The following is a 22,956-nucleotide window of genomic DNA, read 5'->3' on the forward strand; positions in this document are numbered from 1 at the left end:
CATGCATGGACATGTACTTGCCCACATGACTCCAAACTCCATCTTGTTGCTGTGATTTTCCACAGAAAGAACAAATGGGTCCTTCCACATGGCAGAGGATATAAAAGGCCCTGGAAACCCCTCCATTTTGTCTTCAGTCCTGCTTCTGACCTCTGGAGGAACTGTGCTTGAACCTGAAGCTCTGAACATAGGACAGAGCAACCCATCCAAGCTGGGATGTTTGTAGTCCAGAGACTTGATTGGTTTAAATCAGCAGTAATCCCATCAAGCCTGAACTAAGAACTTTGCAATTGTTGTATGTATTTGATTCCATTTGACCAATTTTAACTCTCATCTATATTTCTTTCTTTTTATGAATAAACCTTTAGATTTTAGATTCTAAAGGATTGGCAACAGCGTGATTTGTGGGTAAGATCTGACTGGTACATTGACCTGGGTCCGGGGTTTGGTCCTTTGGGATTGGGAGAACCTTTTTCCTGTTACTGGGGTATTGGTTTTCATAACCATTCATCCCCATAAGGAGCGGTGCTGGTGGTAATAGTGGGAAACTGGAGCGTCTGACTTCTGGTTAGCCAGTGGGATAAAACTGAAGTCCTCTCCATTTGGCTGGTTTCGTGGGCCTTAGTAGTAAAGGACCCCCAGCCTTGGGCTGTGACTGCCCTGCTCTAAGCAATTTGTCCGGAATTGATACTCTCTGTAGTGTCCCGTCAAAGGCTGCTTTGTTACAAGGGGGTGGTGATAACACACAGAACTGGGCACTGAGACCTGGGCCCTTGCTGCCCCTCGCCCCGCTCAGTTGCCCAGAGTTTCCCTGCTAGTGACTGGGCGCTAGCCTAGGGGTCACAGCAGGCAGAGGTGGGTTAAAATTTATTGAGGCCCTGGGCACAAAGAACATTTGGGCCCCCACTCCATTAAAACACAAATGTATCAAAATGTATTAATACAAAGACTCCATTCACTCTTTACACAACGCATTATTAATGAAGCAAACCAGTCCATGATGTCTAAATAAACTACTCAATTTTTCCACATAGAAAATGAATACAGCTAGATATCACTACACAAAGGTGTTCACTGCGACTTTGGACAACACCGATGTTACAAGAATCGGTCGTTCACAGGTCAACAAGCAGTTCTTTCATCTCCCCCAATTTTCTTAAGCCTGACGGTTACGCAGGGGCCCCTCGCCAGCGGCAGTGACTCTTGCTGGTGGCCACTCTGACACTTGTTCCTAAAATACTTAATTAACTTTAAGAAAAAAAACAAACAAATATGCACATACACACACGTCCAAATCAGTGTAATTTATTTACGTAGGGTTTGGGGTTTTTTTGCAGACTGAATAATAAAAATAAAGTACAGTTTTCTCTATTCTTTACTGGCCCTAAACAGAATAGAAACGCAAACAAACGTGCTTTGCATGTTCTTGTCTTTTTTGTTGTAGTTTCTTTTGCTTTTTTGGTTGCTTTGGTTATTTTTAGCCTTGAGAGCTAGTAAATCTGCTGCCGTGAAAAGTGATACTTGTATGTTAATATCACTTTTCACAGCCTCCCAGCTAGCTACTAAGTCTGCTGTGAAAAGTGACATTACCAAACATACAAATATCACTTTTCACAGCACTTACACAGCCCTGGCAAGCCCGGAGACAAATTAAACCCTGGATGGGGAGATGGATATGGAAGCAGTGGGGGCCCAGGGCACTGGGGGGAATGAATAGGGAGCTGGTGGAGGCAATGGGGGACTGTGGGGGTGGGAGTGGCAGCAGGGGCCAGAGTTGATGGTGGAGAGGGGGGAGCTGGGGGCCTGCACCTGCTGCTGCATGGCCAGGAGCCAGAGCCAGAGAGCCCAAAAACCCGGGGCTGGAGGAGGCAGAGTGGGCTTGGGCAAAGGGGGGGTTGGCGAGCCTGGGGCTGGTGCTTGCTGCCTCACAGCTGGGGACCAGAGCCAGAAGACCCATGGCCAGATCCTGGGGCCTGAAGCCCTGTGGCCAAGGAATGGAGCACACGGTTGAAGTCTGGGGCTCGAGGAGGCAGCGGGGACTGGGGAGATGGCGCGGGGGGGGGGGGGGGGGGGTGGGCCTGGGGCTGGAGCCTGCCGCCATGTGGCCAGGGGACAGAACCCAAAGCTCAGTGGCCAGATTCCAGGGCCAGATCCTGAAACCCCGAGGCCAGATCCCAAAGCCTCGTGGCCTCGACCCTGCAGCAGGGGCCTTGGACTTTGCCATGCTCCGGAACCAACTTAGAAATATCATGAAACCAACTGTCCCCCAGCTCCAGGTCCATCTGCCCCAGCAGCCACATATGGCCCCCTGCTCGCTCTCTCAACCATTGTTTGTCTCTTTGAGCCATGAGTTCCCTGTGGGAGGGAGTGGGTCCCTGCTGGGTCTGCAGCCAGCCCTCCCGGGCACGGTCTGGCGATACACACACACACACACAATGGGGAATTGTATGTGTGTGTGAGTAACAAAGGCTTCCCTGCCCCAACTCCCCCAGGTGACTGCAGGCAGCAGGTTGCGATTGCTGGGCAGCTGCCCCCTGGATTGCTGCCCTACCCCAAAGCCACCTACAGCAGAGTGAGAAATGGCCTTTGCCAGCGCTCACCTGGGCCACTGGGGGCCCCTCAGGAAGATCGGCCAGAGCACTGAGCCACCTGCCCGCAGGCCTCTCAGCTGTTCATGCCCCAGGCCAGGCAGGTGGATTGATGAGTGCAGGAGTGGGGGGAGCAGGACAGAGCAGGAGGGAAGATGCCTACCCTCCGGGGAAGAGGAGTGAGAGACAGACCAGACCCTCAGCTCCAGACAGCAGCATCGGGGCACAGGTGGGCTGGCGAGAAAGCAGGGGCTGATCCACTAACAAGCCCATAGCATTTAGGGTTATTGAGCACGTGTTCTTAGATGCCCCACCATAAGTATGTGGCACTTCACCCCCCAACTGCATTTACCCTCATCCCCTGTGGGCAGGGCCATTAGCCCCATTGCACTGATGGGAGTTGAGGGCCAGAGGCTGAGTGACTTTCCCAAGGCCACACAGGGAGCCTGTGGTAGAGCGGGGAATTGAACATGGGTCTCCCACATCCTAAACTAGTGGCCAGACAGCTTGGCACCCTGCCTCTGGCCAGTGGGAGCAGGGAACGCAGGCCAAGGGGTCGCCCAGGCTGTGAGCGGGCAGGGCCGGGAGCCAGGCTGCTTGGCTCCATTTCTAGCTCTGACATTGAGTCACCAGGTGGCCGCGGGCATCCAGCGGGGCTGGGGAGAGGCACTTGTCACCCTGCCTCCCAGGGGCAGGTAGGGGAGGGCTAAGCAGCTGGTGTCTGAAAGGAGCCTGCAGCACCTGAGGGGCCCCATGCCCGGACCCCACAGCGCCTCCTTTGGTACAGAGGGCTGGTCTAGATTAGAGGAGAGAGCTGGCCCCACCATGATCCCCACCTGGTCCTCCACTCAGCAGGCCCCTGAGCTGTGCGGAGCAGGCTGGATCCCCGCAGCAGGCGGGAGTGCACGGCCCTAGGAGTGCGGTGCGGGGGGCCGGCTCTCACGGCTGGGCCCCAGCGGCTCCAGGTGCAGCCACAGCCCGTTCTCGCTGCGCAGGATCAGCTCAGGCTTGCGCCGCACAGGCCTGCTCTCGTCCAGCCGCAGGGCGAAGCGCAGCAGGGTCAGCGCCAGCACCACCTTCATCTCCGCCATGGCGAAGTTCTGCCCGATGCAGTTCCTGCGAGAAAGCCAGGGGTGTCAGCCGGTGCTCTTCGCCTGGAAACCAAACCCCATGTGAGGGCAGGGACAGACACCCCAGAACCCACTGCCTGCAGGGACAGACAGATGCTGGGGGGAGCCCACCCCCCTGTGGGAGAAGGGACAGATCCTCAGCAATAACAGCTGACCCCAACACTGACCAGAGGCCACCTCCTGCGTATCCCACAATGCTTCACTGCAGCCAGGGAGCCGCTTGCTGGTGGGCAGCTGGGGTTGGGGGAGGGGGCAGTTCGTGCGGCGAGGGGCTCTGAGCCCGGCAGGCAGGTTACCTGGGTCCAGCAGAGAAGGGCATGAAGGCCAGTGGGGGCTGGTTCTTGGAGTTCTCTGGGTCGAAGCGGTGTGGGTTATAGACCTGGAGCAGCAACCACAAGGCACGGTGAGGGGAGCGAGGGCGAAGGGTGGGGTGTGGGGCTGGTCCCTGAGCCAAGGGGGAGCAAAGGCAGCCCCTCTCCGGGTGCAGCTTGGGCACCAGGCTCCCCAAGAGTGAGCTTCCGACTGGGGCCATGTGCTGGCAGCGGGGATGGTTCTGCCTCCACCCAGCACTCAGTGACCCAGCCCCACCCAGTGTGAATGGGGGTGCGACCCTCACTCCCCTCTAGGCGAGCTGGGGGGGGAGGAGGAGCTTCCTCTCTGGGGAGGGTCACTGGGAATAGGAAGCTGCTACTTTGATGGCACTTCAGCACCCCCTAGTGCCACGCTGGGGCATTGGGTCAGCAATGACTCCGAGGGGACAGTGCCCCTACCAAGCCCCACAATCCCACTCTCTGCAGCACAGCGCCCCCTGGTGCCATGCTGAAGGTGGCCGTGGGGTGGAGTAGAGCCAAAGGGGCAGAACAGAGTGACCAGTGGTACCTGGGGCTCCGGCCAGACAGCAGGATTGTGATGCGTCCCATAGATACTGATCAGACAGACGTTCCCTGCCAGAGAGGAAACTGCCTCATTAGAGACAGGAAAGGGAGGAGGAGGGGAGGGGTTGCGCGCTACAGGGGTTATGGGCCCAGTTCCGGTGCCATGCCCCTGGCTGGGGGGCAGGGAAGAAGGCTGGTACCTTTGGGTAGGACACGTCCGTCAGGCAGTTTGATGTCCTCGGTGCAGCGCCGGGACACGGCCGTGACGGGCGGGTGCAGGCGCAGACTCTCCTTGATGCACATGGTGGAGAAGGGCATCTGGGACAGGTCCTCCCTGCAGAGAGCAGAGCTTAGCGCTGGCCCCAGAGGTGGATGCATGAGAGGCCCAGTGTGAGCCCATGAGCCAGACAATGGGGCTGGGACAGACTCGCATAGGCATGGAGCTGGCACTGAGGGGACAAACAACACCGTGACGGGGGGGGGGAGCATGCACATCTGAGTGGCAGGGTCCTTGGGCATCCAGGGCGGGACATGCAAAACCCAGAGCAGCAGGGCCCTCGGGCACTGGGGAGCAGCCTAGGCCCATCTTGCAGGGGAAGCCCTCCAGTTTGTGGGGCTGGCAGAGTGCTAGGCATAGACTGGTGGGGAGGGGAGGGCAGCGGCTGGGCTAACCCTCACAGGTGGGGTGGGGGCTGTGCTGGAACTAAAGGGGGTGGAAGTGGGGGTACTGGGGGTCAGCACTGCACTGGACAGTGCCAGCACTGCAGCTGAAGCAGCCGTCTCACCATTCAACCTCCTCCGACTCCTTGTCCCGCATTAAGTCCTTGATCTCCTCCCGGCAGCGCTCCTGGTACTCGGGGTGACAGGCCAGGTTATACAGCACCCAGGAGAGGCCGCTGGCTGTGGTGTCGTGGCCTGCAGAGAGAGGCCAGCGCAGCGTGAGAGCCGCGGGGGCAGAGAGGGACCGTGGAGAGTCCGGGGCTGGAGGGACCCTCCCCCTGCCAGCACCTCCTCCGGGGCCTTCCTCCCCATGACTCTCTGGCAGTGCCAGCTGGGAACTCCAGGCCCCTCGTGCCTGCGGGGCAAATGGGGTGACTCTGAGCATCTGTCTCCACTACCACCACCTCCTCCGTTGCTGGGACTGTCTGGCAGTGCCCAGGGGCAGATCTGTCTTAGCCCCATTTCACAGAAAGGCACACCCAGGTCACTCAGAGCCAGGGACTGAACCCAGCTCTCCTGCCCTCCCCCCAGAACCATGTCATCTGCGGAGACGCCATCCTCCCACATGAGGCTGTGAGGTCAGCAGGAGAGCCCCCCACCTCCTCTCCAGGGGGGCTCCTCACCCTCAAACATGAAGGTGTCGGCCTCAGCTGCGATGTCCTCGTCTGACAGGTCCTGGCCGTCCTCATCCTGCACAAAGCACACACTGCTGGACGGGTAACCTGCTCCCCGTGACTCAGGGACCCCAGCCCCACCGGCCCACGCCTCCCCCACTTCAGAGCCTGGGAGGATGGGACATCTTGGGGTGGAGTGAGCTTGGCCATCTCCCCTCCACCCAGCCCAGGGAAAGAGGCAGTCCCTGCCCTGCCCCACAGCCCCAGGCCCCAAGGTGGGCTCCCCCCTTCCCCCATGCCCAGCCTGGCTCTGGTGTTAGAGCTCCCCAGAGGTGCCAGCCCCATGTCGCCAAGTGCAGTTCATATTGCTCCACGCTGAGCATGCTGGGAAGGCAGCTCTGGCTGGGCCGCCCCAGAGAGCTGGGCCAGGGGGCAAGTCCTGGTGTGACAGACATCACACAGCACCTTCCACCTGGCTCCCCAGGACTCTCTGGCAGTGCCAAATGGGAACTCCAGGTCCTGCCCTGGACATCAACGAACCCCCACGCTCCCGAGGGCAGGATCTCCCGCTGTGTCCCCTTGGCCAATCGCAGGACATCTGTGACCTCCCCCACCCCCATGGGGCAGGGCCCCCCACCATGTTACCTTGGCCAGGAGCAGGATGTCAATGAAGTCCACCGTCCTGCCCTGCTTGGATTTGAGCCAGGCCTCCCTGCCCAGGCGGCTCAGGGCCTGGTGGCGCCGCTGCACCACGTCGGCCGTGAAGCGGTGCACGGTGTCGCAGGCGCGCCGGAAGCGCTGCCCGTCGGGTGACAGGCGGTACAGGAAGTCGCAGTGCAGGAGCAAGCGGTGCTGGCGTCGCACCACCAGGGAGCTGAGCTCCAGGATGGCTGCAATGTAGTCACTGGGTGTCCTGCAACACAACAGGCCAGCATGTGCCTGACAGGCCGGGGCGGGGGCGCCCTGATCAGAGCTGGGGGATCCCCGCGGGCTGGGCCTCGCCACAGAGCGATGGCGTGATCTCCCAGCCACGGGATCTCCGGGCTGGCCGGCAGGGAAGGGACCAAGCTTGGGTGCCTCTGGCTGCTGCTGCGGCTCAGCCAATGTGGGACGGTGACAAATGACCAGAAAGGGTTAAGCATCCTGCAGGACAAATGACTCAGATTGAACCCTTAAAAACATATGGGGAGATTACGTTTGTGGTTTTGGGTATTTACGTACATATTAGTAGAGGTCAACAATGTAATCAAACGGTCCCTGTCCATGCTGTATTCGGTTAATTCAGAGATCAAAAGAACATCAATGAACTGTAAACGCAGGATATCGTCGCTGTATTCCTCTCTCTTTGAAATGTATAGCCAATCATCTGCGACTGGTGGAAAAACCGGCAACTGCCTTGTGTTACTTCGTGTAGCTAATTACCGGTGATGGACCTACTTCAAAGTCGCCCCGATTGCCTATTGTTGGCCTAAGGACTCCGGCCTGTCAAAGAAGGCCTGGAGTTGTATAAAAGACCCTTGGGTCCTGATCCTGTTTATCTCAGATCTGCTTGAGGCTTCATGCAGGGGAAGCCTAAGCCACAAGGACTGAGATCCCAGTTCTGACTGGACCGCCCTGAATATAAACACTGGACTATAACCAATGGACTATTTCTGAAAGAACTCTTTGCCTCTACAAAGCTCTCCATCTCGGCTATAAATCTGAACCTCAAGAATTATACTCATGTCTGTAAGTGCACCAGTGCAGTAAAACAGGTACAAGCTGCCGACGAGGGCCCTGCAGTACATGTATAAACTGGGGGCAGGAGGGTTCTGGGGTGATGGGACTGAGGCGAGGAGCTTCCTGGCAGCAAGAGGCATGCAACAGCAGGATCATCCCCCAAGAGAGTCACAGCACAGCCATGCCGACCCCACAGGCGTTAGCAGACAGACCTGCGAGTGCAAGCACCAAGCACCAGCCTCCGCGCAGTGAGCTGAAGGAGCTCCACCCCCAGTGCTGACCAGGGCCTGGAGCAGCCACTATAGCAACCCCCCAATGCCTCCAGACACCCCACTGGAGAGCCCCTGCCCAGGCCTGCAGTAACACCCTCCCCTCCCTGGGATCTCCAGTTCAGGGACCCATTCTGTGAATCTGGCCAGGCTCACTGGGGCCGGGCCGGGCCGGGCCAGGCCAGGCCAGGAAGGGAGGGAGGGACCCTGCAGCCCATTCTCCCCACTCTGACCTCCCCCAGTGAGGGGGCTCCCACCCTCGGGTCAGCACGGGGCCCTGCTGGGGGAGCTGCCCCCACGTCACTCACTCCTGGCAGTTGCTGTTGTAGCCGAAGACGCATTTCTGCAAACTGTCCAGGGCCATGAGGCTGATCTGACCAAACATGTCCAGGGAGGTGGAGCCTGACGCCACCAGCCGGCGCCACTTGGCCTGTGGGGGAACAGTGCCCGTGAGAGCCGACTCCGAGCAGCTGCCTGCAGGGACAGCACTGCGGAGCCCAGTGCCCATGCAATGCGGGTGGGCCAGCGTCAGAGACAGGAAAACAGACAGGGGAGGAGGCTAGTGGACTGGTGCAGTGACAGGGCTGGGCATGTGGTGGGGGCAGGTGGGTGGGCAGGGTATCGGTGCAGTATATGCTTGGGGGGCGGTGCAGGGCCAGAGGCACAGTGTAGTGATGGTACAGCATATTGCGTAGGGTGTGGGGGAGGCATGGGGAGGGCAGGCTGCTGGTTCCACATATGCCAAGGGAGGAAGGCACTAGTGCAGCGTGTGCCATGGGGGGAGGGTCATGGGCAGGCTGGGGTTTGCAGCGTGCCAGGGCAGTGTATGCAGTGGGGGGGAGGGTCCCAGGCAGGCTGGCAGATGCCAGGGTAGCATGTGCCATGGGGGGGAGGGTCCCAGGCAGGCTGGGGGGTGGCATGGTGCCAGGGCAGTGTGTGCCATGGGGGGAGGGTCACAGGCAGGCTGGGATTTGAAGGGTGCCAGGGAACTGTGTGCCATGGGGGCGGGTCCTGGGCAGGCTGGGGGTGGCAGGGCAGCGTGTGCCATTGGGGGGAGGGTCACGGGCAGGCTGTTGAAGGGTGCCAGGGCAGCGTGTGCCATGGGGGGGAGGGTCCCAGGCAGGCTGGCAGGTGCCAGGGCAGTGTGTGCCATTGGGGGGAGGGTACACGGGCAGCCTGGGGGGTGGCATGGTGCCAGGGCAGTGTGTGCCATGGCAGGAGGGTCATGGGCAGGCTGGGATTTGAAGGGTGCCAGGGCACTGTGTGCCGCGGGGGGGAGGGTCCCGGGCAGGCTGGCGGGTGCCAGGGCAGTGTGTGCCGTGGGGGGGAGGGTCCCGGGCAGGCTGGCGGGTGCCAGGGCAGTGTGTGCCGTGGGAGGGGCCAGAGGCACAGGCATGGATTTGGTGCCATGACGGGAGGGGGTTACTCACATGCATGATGTCAGTGCTCTGGTTGAAGATCTTCATGTAGGGCTTCAGGATGTCGAAGTGGAAGGCTGGCGTCAGCATGCGCCGGTGCCGCACCCATTTCGGACCATTGCTCAGCAGCAAACCGTCCCCTGACATGACAGGCACTCAGCTCAGAGCCCTGGCAGAGATCCCGCAGCCCAGGCCCCCTGCAGCCCGCTGGGTCACAGCCAGCTGGGGTGCTCAGCGAGCATCAACCTTCCTGGTGCATGTTGGGCAGGCACGAGAGTGCGTGCACGTGTGCAATGCGTGCATGGGTGGGGGTGAGAGTGAAGCATATGTGTGTGTGTTTGTGGGGGCACATGTGGGCATGAACATGCAGGTGCATGCGTGTGTGTACGTGCAGGTGCATGGTGGTATGTGCATAGAGGTACGTGCGCATGTGAAGGCGTGTGTGTGATCCTGGGCACACCCATGTGCTGGTGCTCACGGCTATGGCACGAGTAGCTCCAGCTCCACACTGACATAAGAATGGACAGACTGGATCAGCCCAATGGTCCATCCAGCCCAGTGTCCTGTCTGCCAACAGTGGCCATATCCCTCCTTTGTCGTCTCTTTTCCAAGCTGAAAAATCTTTCCTCATATGGAACCTGTTCCATACCCCTAATCATTTTTGTTGCCCTTTTATGAACCTTTTCCACGTCCAATATATCTTTTTTGAGATGGAGCAACCACACTTGCATGCAGTATTCAAGATGTGGGGGTACCATGCATTTATATAGAGACAATATGATATTTTTCTGCATTAGTATCTCTCCCTTTTCTAATGGTTCCCAACATTCAGTTCGCTTCTCTGACTGTCGCAGCACATTGAGTGAATGTTTTCAGATAACTATCCACAATGACTCCAAGATCTCTTTCTTGAGTGGTAACAGCTGATTCAGGCCCCATCATTATTTATGTATAGTTGGGATTATGTTTTCCAATGTGCGTTACTTTGCATTTATCAGCATTGAATTTCATCTGCCATTTTCTTGCCCAGTCACCCAGTTTGGAGAGATCCTTTTGAAACTCTTTGCAGTCTGCTTTGGACTTATCCTGAGTGGTTTTGTATCATCTGTAAATTCTGTCACCTGTTTACCCCCTTTTCCAGATCATTTATGAATATGTTGAATGGGACTGGTCCCAGTACAGACCCCTGGGGGACACCACTATTACCTCTCTCCATTCTGAAAACTGACCATTTATTCCCACCCTTTGTTTCCAGTCTTTTAACCAGTTACTGATCCAGAAAGGACCTTCCCTCTTATCCCACGATAGCTTACTTTGCTTAAGAGCCTTTGGTGTAGGAACTTGGTGAGCCACCACCCTTCCCTTGGTCAGTCAGGGACTGCGATGAGGTAATGCTCACCTGACCCTGAAGGATCAGGGTGGGGGGGCATAACCAAGAGGGAAGAAAGAACATGATAAAAGGGAGAGATGTTTGCCATGGTCTTCTTCTCTCTTCCACCTCCATCTACAGACCTCACCAAGCCACTGAAGCACTGATCAAAGGGGAGAGCCTGGCTGAAGGACAACCAGCTAGCCTGTGGCGAGAAGCATCTAAATTTGTAAGGACACTAAAAGTGTTAAGATCAGCTTAGAATGTGTTTTGCTTTCATTTCGTTTGACCAAATCCGACTTGTTTTGCTTTGACTTATAAATCACTTAAATCTATCTTTGTAGTCAATAAATCTCTTTGTTTATTCTACCTGACGCAGTGCATCTGGTTTGAAGTATGTCAGAGACTCCCCTTGGGAGAACAAGCCTGGTAAATATCAATTTCTTTGTTAAATTGATGAAGTCTCATAAGTTTGCAGCGGACATAACTGGACACTGCAAGACGGAGGTTCCTAGGGTTGTGTCTGGGACCAGAGATATTGGCTAGTGTCACTCGGTTGCACAGACCAAGGAGCAGCTTACATGCCAGGGGCTGTGCGTGAACAGCCCCGGAGTGGGGGTTCTCATAGAAGAGCAGGGTAAGACTGGCTCCCAGAGTCAAGGATTGGAGTGACCTAGCTGATCATCGGTCCAGATAACACCAGAGGGGAACATCACACCCTCCATTCCCCACAAGCCCCTCCCCTGGGGTCCGGGCCCCATGACACCAAGCACAACAGATCCAAGCCCAGAAGAAAGGGCACTCACCCAGCCAGGGCTTCAGGAAGCCGTAGAACAGGTAGTCCTTGGGTGCAATGGCAACTGTGGGGGAGACCAGAGCCGGGCAGGCCCAGGGGTTAGTGCTGAGACACACATGGCTCGGGGGTGCAGAGATGCGACACACCTGGGGTTTAGTGCTGAGACACACACACACGGCAGAGTGGAACAGAGATGGGCGCAACCCGGTGTTAGTGCTCAGACACACACGGCACTGGGGGCGGTAATGGGGTGCACCCTGGCGTTAGCGCTCACACACACATACACAGTATAGGACACAGGGAAGGAGTGCAGGACTACTGTTATCAGAGCCCCGGCTGGAGCTGCAGCACCTACGGGCCCCCTTTTGGTCTGGAAAGGGGCAGCTGCAGGAATGTGGGTCTGTCCAGTGCCCGCCTACTCCACAGGCTGTTTCCTAAGGAGCCTTGGCGCATCGCCCTGTGAAAGCGGCCCCCATCAGACAAGGCAGAACCCTGCTGGACACCCTGCTCCAGGCTCCACCCTAGCAGCCAGGAGGGCGGCTGCTGGGGCAACAGGACAGGCTCAGTGAACAGCGTGAAGGAGCCACACGACAGGGACCAGGAGCTGAGCCACCAGGCCCCTCACGCGGAGCAGGCTCGCTCTGAGCGAGTCACAGACAGGTAGGAGGACATGGGGGGCAAGCAGCATCCGCAGCCTGGGCCGGGCCTGCAGCGCGACAGAGACTCCTCCTGGGGCAGTGCCTGTGACCCACGGACCGTGTGAGCTTGGCAGTCACGTGGGGCCTTCACAATAGAGAGCTTGGCATCTTTAAAACTCCCTATTAGCTGTATTCCCTGGCTCTGCGAGCAGAGTAGGGATCCTGTGGCTACAGCAGGGTCTGGAGGGGGCTGGGAGCCAGGACTCCTGGGTTCTATTCCTGTCTCTTACATGGACATGCTGTGTGAGTCCCCTGCCCCCTCCGTACCTCAGTGACTCCCTACCTCGCAGGGCTGGCACTCGGGTGGGTGGCACGGGAGACGGGCAAAGGTGGCTTGGCAGGCCCAGCTCCCTGAGACTGAGCTGGCCACAGCTGCTCCTCTCCCTGGGTCAGCCAGAGACAATAGGGGCAGAAACTGCCCCCCCTGCACCACCAGCCCCAGGACCACCCCCAATCTGCACCATTCTCCAGATTCCCCCACCCCCAACATCCCACTAGCCTCACGGCCATGCACCCCCACAACAGTATCAGCCTCACACTCTCTGCTGCTCCCCATAGGCCCCCCCAAGAACATTGGCCATTTGGTCCTTATGACTCCCCCTGACCTGTTTCTCCCCCGGACCACCTCCCTCATTGTCCCCTTCACCCCACAGCCCTGCCGTGCCCCCTTTGGGACCATGGACTGAGCTGATGAAGGGCGTAAGATGTCCCTGAGCCGGCTGGATGCTATCAGATCCCCCACTCGCCTATCACCAGCCAGGGATGCCGGCAGGGCTTCAATGAACCTTCGCTCCCATGGGTCACTGGCCCAGAGGCTGACGGCAGCTCCAGCTGGGCTTCAGCCAGAGGGACGTGCTCCTCTCAGGACGCTAAGGGATGGCTACAGCCTCTGCCCTAACTCCTCTGGGGCCAGGGGGACTCACTAAGGACCCTGGGTTGGCAGCACCCAGCCAGACAAGCAGCCCAATGAACAGCCACCTGCCGAGCTGAGCTCAGCCCGAGACCTGATCCCTTCCCCCAGCCCCGACAGCCAGGCAGCTTCCTCCTCAGCCACGTGGAGGAGAGCTGGTCTCAGCAGCCAGTCCTCCTGGCCGGGGGCTTTTCTAGGGAGCAGCTGCCCTCTCACCACTGGGCCCATGTCCCCAGAGGTCCCGTCATGGCGGGTGCAGCACACATAACATCGAGAGCTCCAGGCGCCTGCTGGGAATCCAACCCTCCTGAGCCCCAGGACAGACAGAGAGACAGACAGACACACAAACTCCAGGCGCTGGGGCCACCCTCACTACCTGACTCCAGCAACACGGGTTTAACGGCCTCTGGGTGGAAGAGCCGGAGAATGGGAAACCAGGGCCCAAACCACCAAAGGCAGGAGTGGCTGTAGCGCCCGACGAGCTCATCTACGTACTGCATCCCCTCCTCCGTGTTCTGACCCTACAACGAGGAGCCATGGGTTAGCCACGGGCCAGCTGGGACTCCGGCCACGTCTCCGGCCAGGGCGACATGCTGGGCCCAGCGCCCGACTCAGCCCACTGCAGGAGCGGCAGCTCCCCAAGCAGACCCACTGCTGGCTGCTCCCAGAGCGCCTCTGGCTTCATTTCTAATGGGGGAGTGGGGGCTGCCCTCACCTGGCAGTCGGTTGGATGGGGCCACTTGGGGCTCCCTGTGTTACTGCAAACATGGCTCCCAGCCATTCTCCGTGCAGAGGTGAACCCGGGGGCTCAGTGGGCAGCAAGCATGAGCCCTCAGCCCCAGCATGAACTGGCTACATGCATTCACACAGCCCCAGCACTGCATCCCCGCCCTGCGCTTCTCTGCTATCCAGCTGAGCTGAGCAGGAGACTGAGGGCTCCTGAGCCCCGAAGCACCTCTGTCCTGGCCCCGTGACATCCAACTCTGCTCCAGGGAGCAACGCTCATTGCTCAGACCCAGCTGCTGGCTTTGAGGACTAAAGCCAGACTTCCCCTCTCTGTGTCCTGCCAAGCCCGCCTGGCACTGGGGGAGGGAGCTGGACTCTGTTCCTGCTGCTGCATCAGCAACGGGATTGTTTACAAAGTTCCCGCAGACTGCACTGGGTTCCTGGGCACAGTGAGTCATGCAAAGGGCTGGCGGGGTGGGGCTGGATGCTAGGCTGGTGGGGAGGGGCAGCATTTCTATTTGTTGCTTTAGCTCTGGACTCAGGGCCCTGGTGAAACTTCCAGAGTCACTTCTCAACCACCCTGCAGGGCAGCAGTTCAGGGATGAGCAAACAAGCCCCAGAGTAGCTCCACGTGCCCTTGACCCTGCGGGCCCAGGCGCCACTTGGAGCAGGGCTAATTGGGAAGAGTGGCAGCAGTACGTTAACGGGGACAGAGATGTCCCCTCCGCAAGGGGGCAGAAGAGGCTGGAACAGGAGCCCCCAGGCCAGGGAGCACCGACCAGGCTGGGGGCTGGATTCCTTCGGAGTCCCCCTGCAGCGCACAGCCCCAGCAACTCGCTCACCAGAGAGGGGCCTGCGCTGGCAGTGCTGGGGTGGCCCAGCTGCACAGAACCCTCACCCTCTGCTGCACCCACTGGCTTCTCTCAGCCCCAGGGGTGACTGGCGCTACAAGAGACACCAGAGCACTGGGCAACTGGCCCTGGCCGGGGCCACTCTCCCTGGCCGGCAGGGAGGGGACAGGGCCAGCACGAGCTCCCCACGTCACTGATCATTGCTGGCCTTCACTCCCTTGCCTCTGGAGTGTGTGCATGTCTCCCCTCTCCCCCGCAGGGGCCCCAGCTGCTCCTGCAAGACCACTGATGACACAGGTCCCCAGTGGGGAGGTGGCTCTGCTTGCTGCCCCTGAGGAATTCAGCCAGGCAGTGCCCCTTGGCCCTGCTGCCCAGTCTGTCCCAAGCCATCACCCTGCCCGGGCTGGAGGGGTCTTGGCTGTGCAGCAGCTCCCGCTGGGTGCTACCTTAGGCCTGCCCTGCATGGCTGGGTCTCTCCTGCTGCTGTTCCCAGGAGCCACAGGCACTGCGCTGCTGGAGCCGAGAGCCGCAGTCCCCCCTATGGACCTTTGGCTCTCCATGCCGGAGACAGCCAGTCCGCGTGCCCTGTGCCCAGGAGAGGAGCCGATCGTGCTCAGTGGCCTGGATGGGGTGAGGGATAGTCCATGGCTCTCCGGCAGCACCGGGGGCAGCTATGCTGCAGGGGAGCCATTCCCCCGCTTGCAAAGGTGGAGCAGTAGCTGCCAGGGAGTAGCTCGCAGGCTGCAGCACCTGGAGGCGTTCTGCCTGCTCCTGCACTCCTCGCCCACACCCCAGTGGGACTCTGCCCCATCCCCTTATGGCAGCCTTCTGGGTGCCCCTGGATCCAGAGAGTAGCAGGGGCTGGGCTGGACTCCCCAAAGCAGCAAATGACACAATCTCTCAAGAGCCAAACAGGAACTGGTACAAACCAGGGCACAAGGTAGACACCCCCCCCCCCCAAACACCTGGCCCCCGCAGCTACATGGCCCCATTTTATTCCCCTGCCTCCCTGCACAGAGCACGTTGACGGCCTTTGCCCAGGGTGAGCTGGTGCAGACAGTGGCCTGCAGCAAGAGCAGTCACATCAAGGGAGCTGGAGGAGCTGGACTAAGGCAGCCTATCCTCCAGGGGGGATCCAGAACCGCCCGGGGGGAAAAAGGGGATTCTGTAGAGCTGCACAGCCCAGCCTGTCCGACAGGGTTTCCATTGCAGCACGGCCCCAGAGACAGGCTGAAGCTTCCTGTGGCTGCCTGGGCAGAGCTGTCCCACAATGGAGCAGGGAGGCAATAGCCCCTTCCTCCAATGTGCCCCCACCTCAAATAGCACAGCGACAGCTGGGGAGGGGTCTGGGAGGAGCCACCAGAACACCTCAAGCTCTGGGAAGCCTGCCTCTCTGGGGGAGGCTACAGGAGCCCAGATACAGGATTTAATTTCTTCAAGAGCATGAAAAGAGGTGCCTAGATCCCAGCTACCAGCCCCTCTATGGGCAGGGATGCCTGGCAGCAGGGGGCTCTGCCATCCAGCAGACAGCGGCAGAGTCAGATCCAGCAGGAACGAACTCAGACTGGCAACACAGTGCAAGTGTTTAACAAGGAGGGGATCGAGCCCTGGGAACAGCTGGCCCAGGGACACAGGGGCTTTGCCATCCCTGGGAGTCTTTACATGGAGATGGGCTGTCCCTTTGTAACGCTCCCTCCAGCACAGCCAGGAGCTCGGGGCTGGGTCTCTGCCTTGTGTGACACTGGCAGTCAGATTAGAGGAGCAGAATGGTCCCTCCTGGCCTGACCCACCCTGCATTCAGCTCTGGGCCCCCTGGACAGTAACCCAATCCCAGGGGTCAAGGCCAGAAGAGGCTGCTGGGCCCACACAGTGCAGAACGCAGGGGAGAGCAGCCAAGGTGGCAGGGAAGGATTGGTTCACCCGGGCAGAGGAGCGAGTCAGTTGATCCAAGGGGCCTGCACTGATTATGTATGAGAACACGAGGGTTGTGACCCATGGGGCTGGGGGGCTGACCTGGAAGAGAGGGAAACCCAGGCTGGACAGTGCGGACTCCGAGGAGCTATTGCAGGGAGACGGCCATTAGCTCCCCAGGCGGATTGTCCCCTCTGGTGCCTTCCCCAGGGCTCTGGTCGGGCTGCTCTGCAGGGTCTCAGGTGACTGGCTCCCAGCCCTGCCCTGGGGAAGTCAGGAAAGCCTTCATACCACCATGATGTCACACTGGGGGTAAGGGACTGGCTGGGAGCCCTGTCCCTTGGGATGTTCACAGCTAGCCTGGCCAGGGCCCTGGAGAACAGATTGCTGGGGCCAGTCCTGCATAGGTTCCGAGGGGACAGGCTAGAGGGGCCCAGCTGGTGTCTCCCATCTCTGGCCCCACAAGTTGTGTCTATAGTGCATGTAGACACCCGTGACCTGCCCATGTCAGCTGACTCGGACTCAGGGCTGTAAATCTGAGGTATAGACATTTGGGCTCAACTGGGGCCCAAGATCTGGGACCCCACAGGGAGGAGGTCCCAGAGGCCAGGCTCCAGCCCCAGCTGGAATCTACACTGCAGGGTAACAGCCCCACAGTCTGAGCCCGAGCCAGCTACAGGTGTCTACGTGCTGTACGGACATTCCCTCAGAGCCTCACCACCACCCCCAGGAGTCAGCGTACCTGAGGCTGTTGTGATCGGCTTGAGGAAATCAGGGTGTACCAGGCACAGGACTGGCAGGAAGGGCCCCATCCATGTCACAAAGGCCTGGGAGAATGTAGCCACTGTTTGGGACACCAGGCTCAGCCCCTCCTCACCAGGTATGAACTGAAGGAGGGACGGGGCAGAGTTAATATAGGAGGGACCCAATCCTACCCGGGACTCCTGAGCAAGTCAGTGCATGCCAGGCAGGGGCAGAATCGGATCCTGTGATCAGAGGCAGGACTGCCGTGTGCAATGCCTCACCAAGTGTATCTGTCAAGACCCTCACTCCTGGCCCAGTGCTCACATCCCATCCATCTTGGGGGATGCTCTCCGGAGCAGGCAATACATTTCCGAGACTGCCCCTCTCCCCAGGGACCTACAGACTGGCCGGACCCGTAGTGTCAGGGACCCTCCGACACCAACCCTAACTCCCCTCACTGCGCTGGTGGCTGCTCTGAGGCCAAACATGCCTCACTCCAAGCAGCCAGTTGGGTCCCCTAGGTCCCTCTGTGCTCTGAGGGGCAGAGTTCCTGCAATGCCCGATGTCACAGCACATGGTGATTGGCTATGCCCTTGCCAAAGCTACACCAGGTGGGGCCATCCTGCCAGGGGCTTTATAACCCTCCCAGCTCCACAGCAAAGGCGGCCGAACAGGCCCAGGCGCCACTTACCACCAATGCAGGCAGAGCCATTGGGGTGCAGCTGGCTGGCAGGGGTGTCACGGGGCTGGGCCAGGGAGCATGGCAGGGGCCAGTGGTGAGCAGAGAGGCTTCTATGGATTGGTTCCCTTAGAGCCCCTGCCACTGGGCAAGTGTCTGGGCACCAGCACCCAGAGCCACCCACCAGGACACAACCCACGCTCAGCCTGGGGCCCTGCCTGGAGAATGTGGCATTTGAGTGCAGGGCACTGAGTGGTTAGGGGGCCATTTGCACCCCCCGTCTCACTCTGCATGTGGGCCGGCATCCCACCTGCCCCATCCAGTGCCAGAGGTGGATCCCAGGGCCCTGCTGTATTGGGGGTGCATCAGAGCCAGCAACCATAGGAAGGGCCCCACCCACAGCAGGATGGGGAGCAGCAGTGTGGCCAATGCCTCTGCCTCTAGCTCAGACCCGCCTCGTTGGGTCAGGAAGTCTGACTGAGTTCAGACGCTGCTCACTCTGGTGCCAGACAGGGCGTGTGCTGAGAACCTGGTGGAGCTGTCCCAGGACCCTCGTCTCCTACCCCTGCTCGGTCCCAACCCCATTCCCATGTGTCATGCAGCTGCAGTGAGCACGGCGCCCTGAGCAACCTGCCATGCCATGCTCCCCTTGCCAGCACCAGCTGGGGCCAAAGCCCTTCATCTGGGAGAGAGGGAGAGGCTTGAACCAGCAGGGTCACCTGCTCCCAGCCCTCTCAGGGGCTATTCTACCAGCCCCTCCCTTGGGGTGGGCAAGGCTGGCTCCTCCCAGCAGGGGTCAAGCCATGTCTCAGTGGCAACAAGGAGTAAGAGGGGAGAGAAGACACTCACCCCCTTCTCGCCCCCACGGGTCATGACACCTACCATCCCCAAGTGTCCCAGCAGCCAGTTGCGACGCGGGGGCTCCGGGAAGCAGCGCAGCCGCTGGCAGGTCACATAGTAGCGGTGCCAGGATCTCCCAAGCTGCAGGAGGGTGCGGAAGAGCAGGGCCAGCAGAGCAAGGAGCAGGGCGGAGACGGTGTAGGCGCGGAAGGGGGTCCGCTCCATGCTCAGCAGCTCCAGCACCCAGTCCGTGAGCGGCAGCATCCTGTGGGGAAAGACCGGGCTGTTACCGCGGGTGAACTGCCACTGGGTTCCTTTGTTACAAGCTGTATGCACGTTACTGAGCTGCTGAGAGGTAGATACGCTGGAGGGTAGGGAAGGGTCCAGAGTGACCTAGACAAATTGGAGGATTGGGCCAAAAGAAATCTGAGGAGGTTCAACAGGGACAAGTGCAGAGTCCTGCACTTAGGAAGGAGGAATCCCATGCACCGCTACAGGCTGGGGACCGACTGGCTAAGCAGCAGTTCTGCAGAAAAGGACCTGGGGATTACAGTGGATGAGAAGCTGGATATGAGTCAGCAGTGTGACCTTTTTGCCAAGAAGGCCAACGGCATATTGGTAGGAGCACTGCCAGCAGGTGCATTAGTAGAAGCATTGCCAGAAGATCGAGGGAAGTGATTATTCCCCTCTATTCGGCACTGGTGAGGCCACACCTGGAGTACTGCATCCAGTTTTGGGCCCCACACCTCAGAAAGGATGTGGACAAATTTGAGAGAGTCCAGCGGAGGGCAATGAAAATGATTAGAGGGCTGGGGCACCTGACTTACGCGGAGAGGCTGAGGGAACTGGGCTTGTTTAGTCTGCAGAAGAGGAGAGTGAGGGGGGATTTGATAGCAGCCTTCAACTACCTGAAGGGGGGTTCCAAAGAGGATGGAGCTCGGCTGTTCTCAGTGGTAGCAGATGACAGAACAAGAAGCAATGGTCTCAAGTTGCAGTGGGGGAGGTCTAGGCTGGATATTAAGAAACACTATTTCGCTAGGGGGGGTGGTAAAGCACTGGAATGGGTTCTCTAGGGAGATGGTGGAATCTCCATCCTTCAAGGTTTTTAAGGCCCAGCTTGACAAAGCCTTGGCTGGGATGATTTAATTGGGGTTTGGTCCTGCTTTGAGCAGGGGGTGGACTAGATGACCTCCTGAGGTCTCTTCCAACCCTAATCTTCTATGATTTTATGTGTGAGCCAGGAGAGAACCCAGCCCCCGTAGCCAGCCAATAACCCTTCCTGCTCCTAACCCCCCGCGCTCCCCCACACAGCCAATAGCCCTTTCTGCTCCCCAGAGGCAGCGTGTGTGTGTGTGGGGGGGTCACACAGGGTCACGTCCCCCTCTCCCCCCAAGACTTCTACCAGGGTTTATATCCACCGGAGCCAACTGGCTCTTCCCCAGGGCACAGGCTGGGGCTGGCTGGCGTATGAGACTCGCTGCCGACTTCTCCCCCTCCTCACACAGGCCTGGGCTCTGCAAAACTGCCGCGAGCTTCCCCTGGGCGGGCAGGGCAAGGCACTTGGCAGCAGGGCGCTGGCTCCCTCAACCATGCTGCAGAATGGCTAGTGCTTGCACCTCTTCCCGGCTCCTGCTCCCTCCGCATACAGCTGGCTCTAGCCCTCCGTGCCCAGCACCTCCCTGGCACAGCTGGCTCCTTTCCTGCCCTTCCCCCTGCACAGAGCTGGCTCAGGGCTGCCGCACAGAGCTGGACCTTGCCCCAGCTGCCTGCAGGCTCAGGGCGGTTCCGAGGGACCCTCCTGCACACAGCTGGCTCCAAGCTTTTACTCCCGGCGCCTCCAGCTCCTGCCCGTCTCCCCCCATCACACAGCTGGGGCTGGGCTCTCCTGGGGGGCACAACGGCCACTCCCCGCCTGCCTACCTACCCCAAAGCCGGTCTTCGCCAGGCCCTGGCTTCCTTACCTGCCAGAGCTCCCTGGACACCAGCTGCAGCAGCCTTTCCCTTGGGTCCTACAGCCTGACAAGTCTGGTGCAGCCAAGGAGGGACTTCCCCGTCGCGGTGGGCTGTAACCTCAAGCAGCTGCCTGCAAGACCGGTCCCCAGCTGAGACTCCATAGCACGGCGTGCAAAGCCGCTCCGGAAACCAAAGCGCCTTTGTCTCCGGCGCGCCTGCCCTGAGCCCCGCTGCGTGCCCCCAAAGCCTTTGCATCGCTCCGCGCCCTCAACAGTTATGGGGCACCTCTGCTGCAGCCCCGCCAACAGTCCCCCGCCCCCCACCCCCGGCTCCCACCCCGGGGCATTCGCTGCTGCCAGGATCCCGGCTCACGGGAAGCCCCGCTGACACCCCCGGGGGGGGGGGGGGGGCATGCAGAGCCCGGCCCGGGCAGGGGACGAACCAGCCGCTCCGCTCACCTGGGCCGGGCACGGACGCTGGGACTCACGGGCTAAGCTCCGGGAGCGGCCTTCATAGCCAGGCGGGGCCAGAGGAGGGGCTTGGCTCGGCTCCGTGGGTGATGGGCTCCAGGCTGGGACACGATCGCCCCCTACCGGGGGTCCGCGCGGGTCGGGGTGTGGCTCCGAGCGGCCGCAGCCCGGGGCGGTCGCTTGGCTCCAGCACCTGCAGAGCCCGGCCCGCCAGCTCCAGAGAGCGGGGGCCGCAGCTCACGCCCCAGCCCGCAGGGCCCGGGAACCACCTCTGCTCTTGTATCAGCAGCTGATTTGTCTGCCCGGTTCCACCCGGGGGGCACCTGTGCCGCTGCCCCTCCCCAGCTCTCCCCATAGCGACTGCAGAGGCCGCAGCGCTATGCTGGTGCCAGCCAGGGTCCCTCTGGCGAGGGGGCAGGGAGCCCAGCCTGGTGCTCAGGGCCTCTGCAGCTGGCCGGAAGCGGGAGGAGAAAGCCCAGCCTCCCCCCACCAGCCAGCGGGAATTGGCTCTGCACTGGATGAACCGGCCCCATCACACGAAGCCGCTGCACAGACCCAAACACACACCCAGGGAGCCCATCCAGAACAGTGTCATTTTCAGAAAAAGCCCAGCTAACCCGCCACTTTACACCCCGTGAACATCTGACACCCACAGCCTGGGACTGCTCCATTGTGTGTGTCTGAAAGCGAAGTTAGGGAGTGTAAACAAACAGTAATCCAGGTTGCTCTGAGACCTCATTCAAAGTTAAACATGCAGGAAGTTAACACACTGTTAATCTTTCATCAATTTACCTCTACTAGCAAATTGACACCAGTTATGGTACAGAATAAAAAACTAGCTTGGAACGCAGTCATAACTCCATATTAATAATGGTGCTCGCTGGTCACTGGCAGTGAGTGATCCTGGGCCTCAGCACATACAAGTGTGAGTCTCTTCCGGGGCCAAAGGAGCAGCTCTGGAGCTTCAGTAGACCTCTAGGGCTATGGCGTCACTGCAAAACCAGATGTGTTTTTACATGGGCATAGCGCTGATCAAGTACAACCCTAGTGGAGACAAGGCTCTGGAATTTCTACTTCCATGTAGCTAGGTGAGCTCAAGCTTAAGTGTGTGTGTGCGGGGGTCTAGTGTTGACCTCAGCAAGTTGCATGTAGGTAAAAACTACTTGTTCCTCGTCTCCACTAGGGCTGTATATTGAGATGCAGAGAATTTAAGGCCAGAAGAGACCATTAGATCAACGTTTCCCAAGCTGTGCTCCGCGGAACACTGGTGTTCCACACGATGTGAAGAGATGTTCAGTGAAAGAATCTAGAGTTTAATTTTGTCTCTTGCCCTTGATTTTTGTACTACTTTATCCGCGCTTTCCAGTTCGAAATTGTTAGTTCAAGTTATTTTAAATTTGTATTTTTGCTTTGTTTTATAAAATAAAATATATTTGAGCATAAATAACGCAATTTTTTATTTGAAAACCAAATGACTACAGAATAATATTATAAGTATTCGGTAATAGACTAAAAAGTGCTCCGTGGCCAAAACAGTTTGGGAGACGCTGCATTAGATTATCCAGTCTGACCTCCACAGGCCCTTCCACGTCACTCAGCTACCCCTGCATTGAGCCCCTAGTAACTTGCGTTGGACTAAAGCATCTCCCAGAAAGGCCTCCAGCCTGGATCTGTAA

General features: G+C 59.1%; 1 protein-coding gene across 7 annotated transcripts; it reads right to left on the reverse strand.

Annotated features, from left to right (window-relative positions):
- Nucleotides 1–1,003: 1,003 nt before the first annotated feature.
- LOC102938515 (cytochrome P450 4F22) lies at nt 1,004–21,966 on the reverse strand. Of its 7 annotated transcripts, none has more exons than XM_043533239.1 (13): nt 21,269–21,289; nt 18,900–19,122; nt 13,483–13,627; nt 11,509–11,562; nt 9,346–9,473; nt 8,224–8,345; nt 6,573–6,840; nt 5,937–6,003; nt 5,379–5,508; nt 4,794–4,927; nt 4,598–4,662; nt 4,015–4,097; nt 1,004–3,704 (listed from the first exon to the last, which is right to left on the reverse strand). In XM_043533239.1, exons 2-13 carry the CDS (start codon nt 19,119–19,121, stop codon nt 3,500–3,502), a joined length of 1,623 nt encoding a protein of 540 aa, XP_043389174.1. In that variant the 5' UTR covers nt 19,122; nt 21,269–21,289; the 3' UTR covers nt 1,004–3,499. The 7 variants fall into 7 exon arrangements, with proteins under 7 accessions (XP_043389174.1, XP_043389171.1, XP_007053809.2 ...); XM_043533236.1 differs by lacking the exons at nt 13,483–13,627; nt 21,269–21,289 and adding exons at nt 17,337–17,481; nt 20,819–21,216 and having other exon boundaries at nt 18,867–19,122; XM_007053747.4 differs by lacking the exon at nt 21,269–21,289 and adding an exon at nt 20,819–21,215.
- Nucleotides 21,967–22,956: the final 990 nt, after the last annotated feature.

Source organism: Chelonia mydas, chromosome 20 (assembly GCF_015237465.2).
Source record: "Chelonia mydas isolate rCheMyd1 chromosome 20, rCheMyd1.pri.v2, whole genome shotgun sequence".
Lineage (NCBI taxonomy): Eukaryota > Metazoa > Chordata > Testudines > Cheloniidae > Chelonia > Chelonia mydas.

Coding starts and splice junctions, on each gene's coding strand:
- LOC102938515 (XM_043533236.1), bottom strand. CDS start 19,121: ATGCTGCCGCTCACGGACTGGGTGCTGGAGCTGCTGAGCATGGAGCGG. Junction 8,346..9,345: donor AGAGCACTGACATCATGCAT/GTGAGTAACCCC, acceptor GTTCCCCCACAG/GCCAAGTGGCGCCGGCTGGT. Junction 3,705..4,014: donor CCCTTCTCTGCTGGACCCAG/GTAACCTGCCTG, acceptor GCTTTCTCGCAG/GAACTGCATCGGGCAGAACT.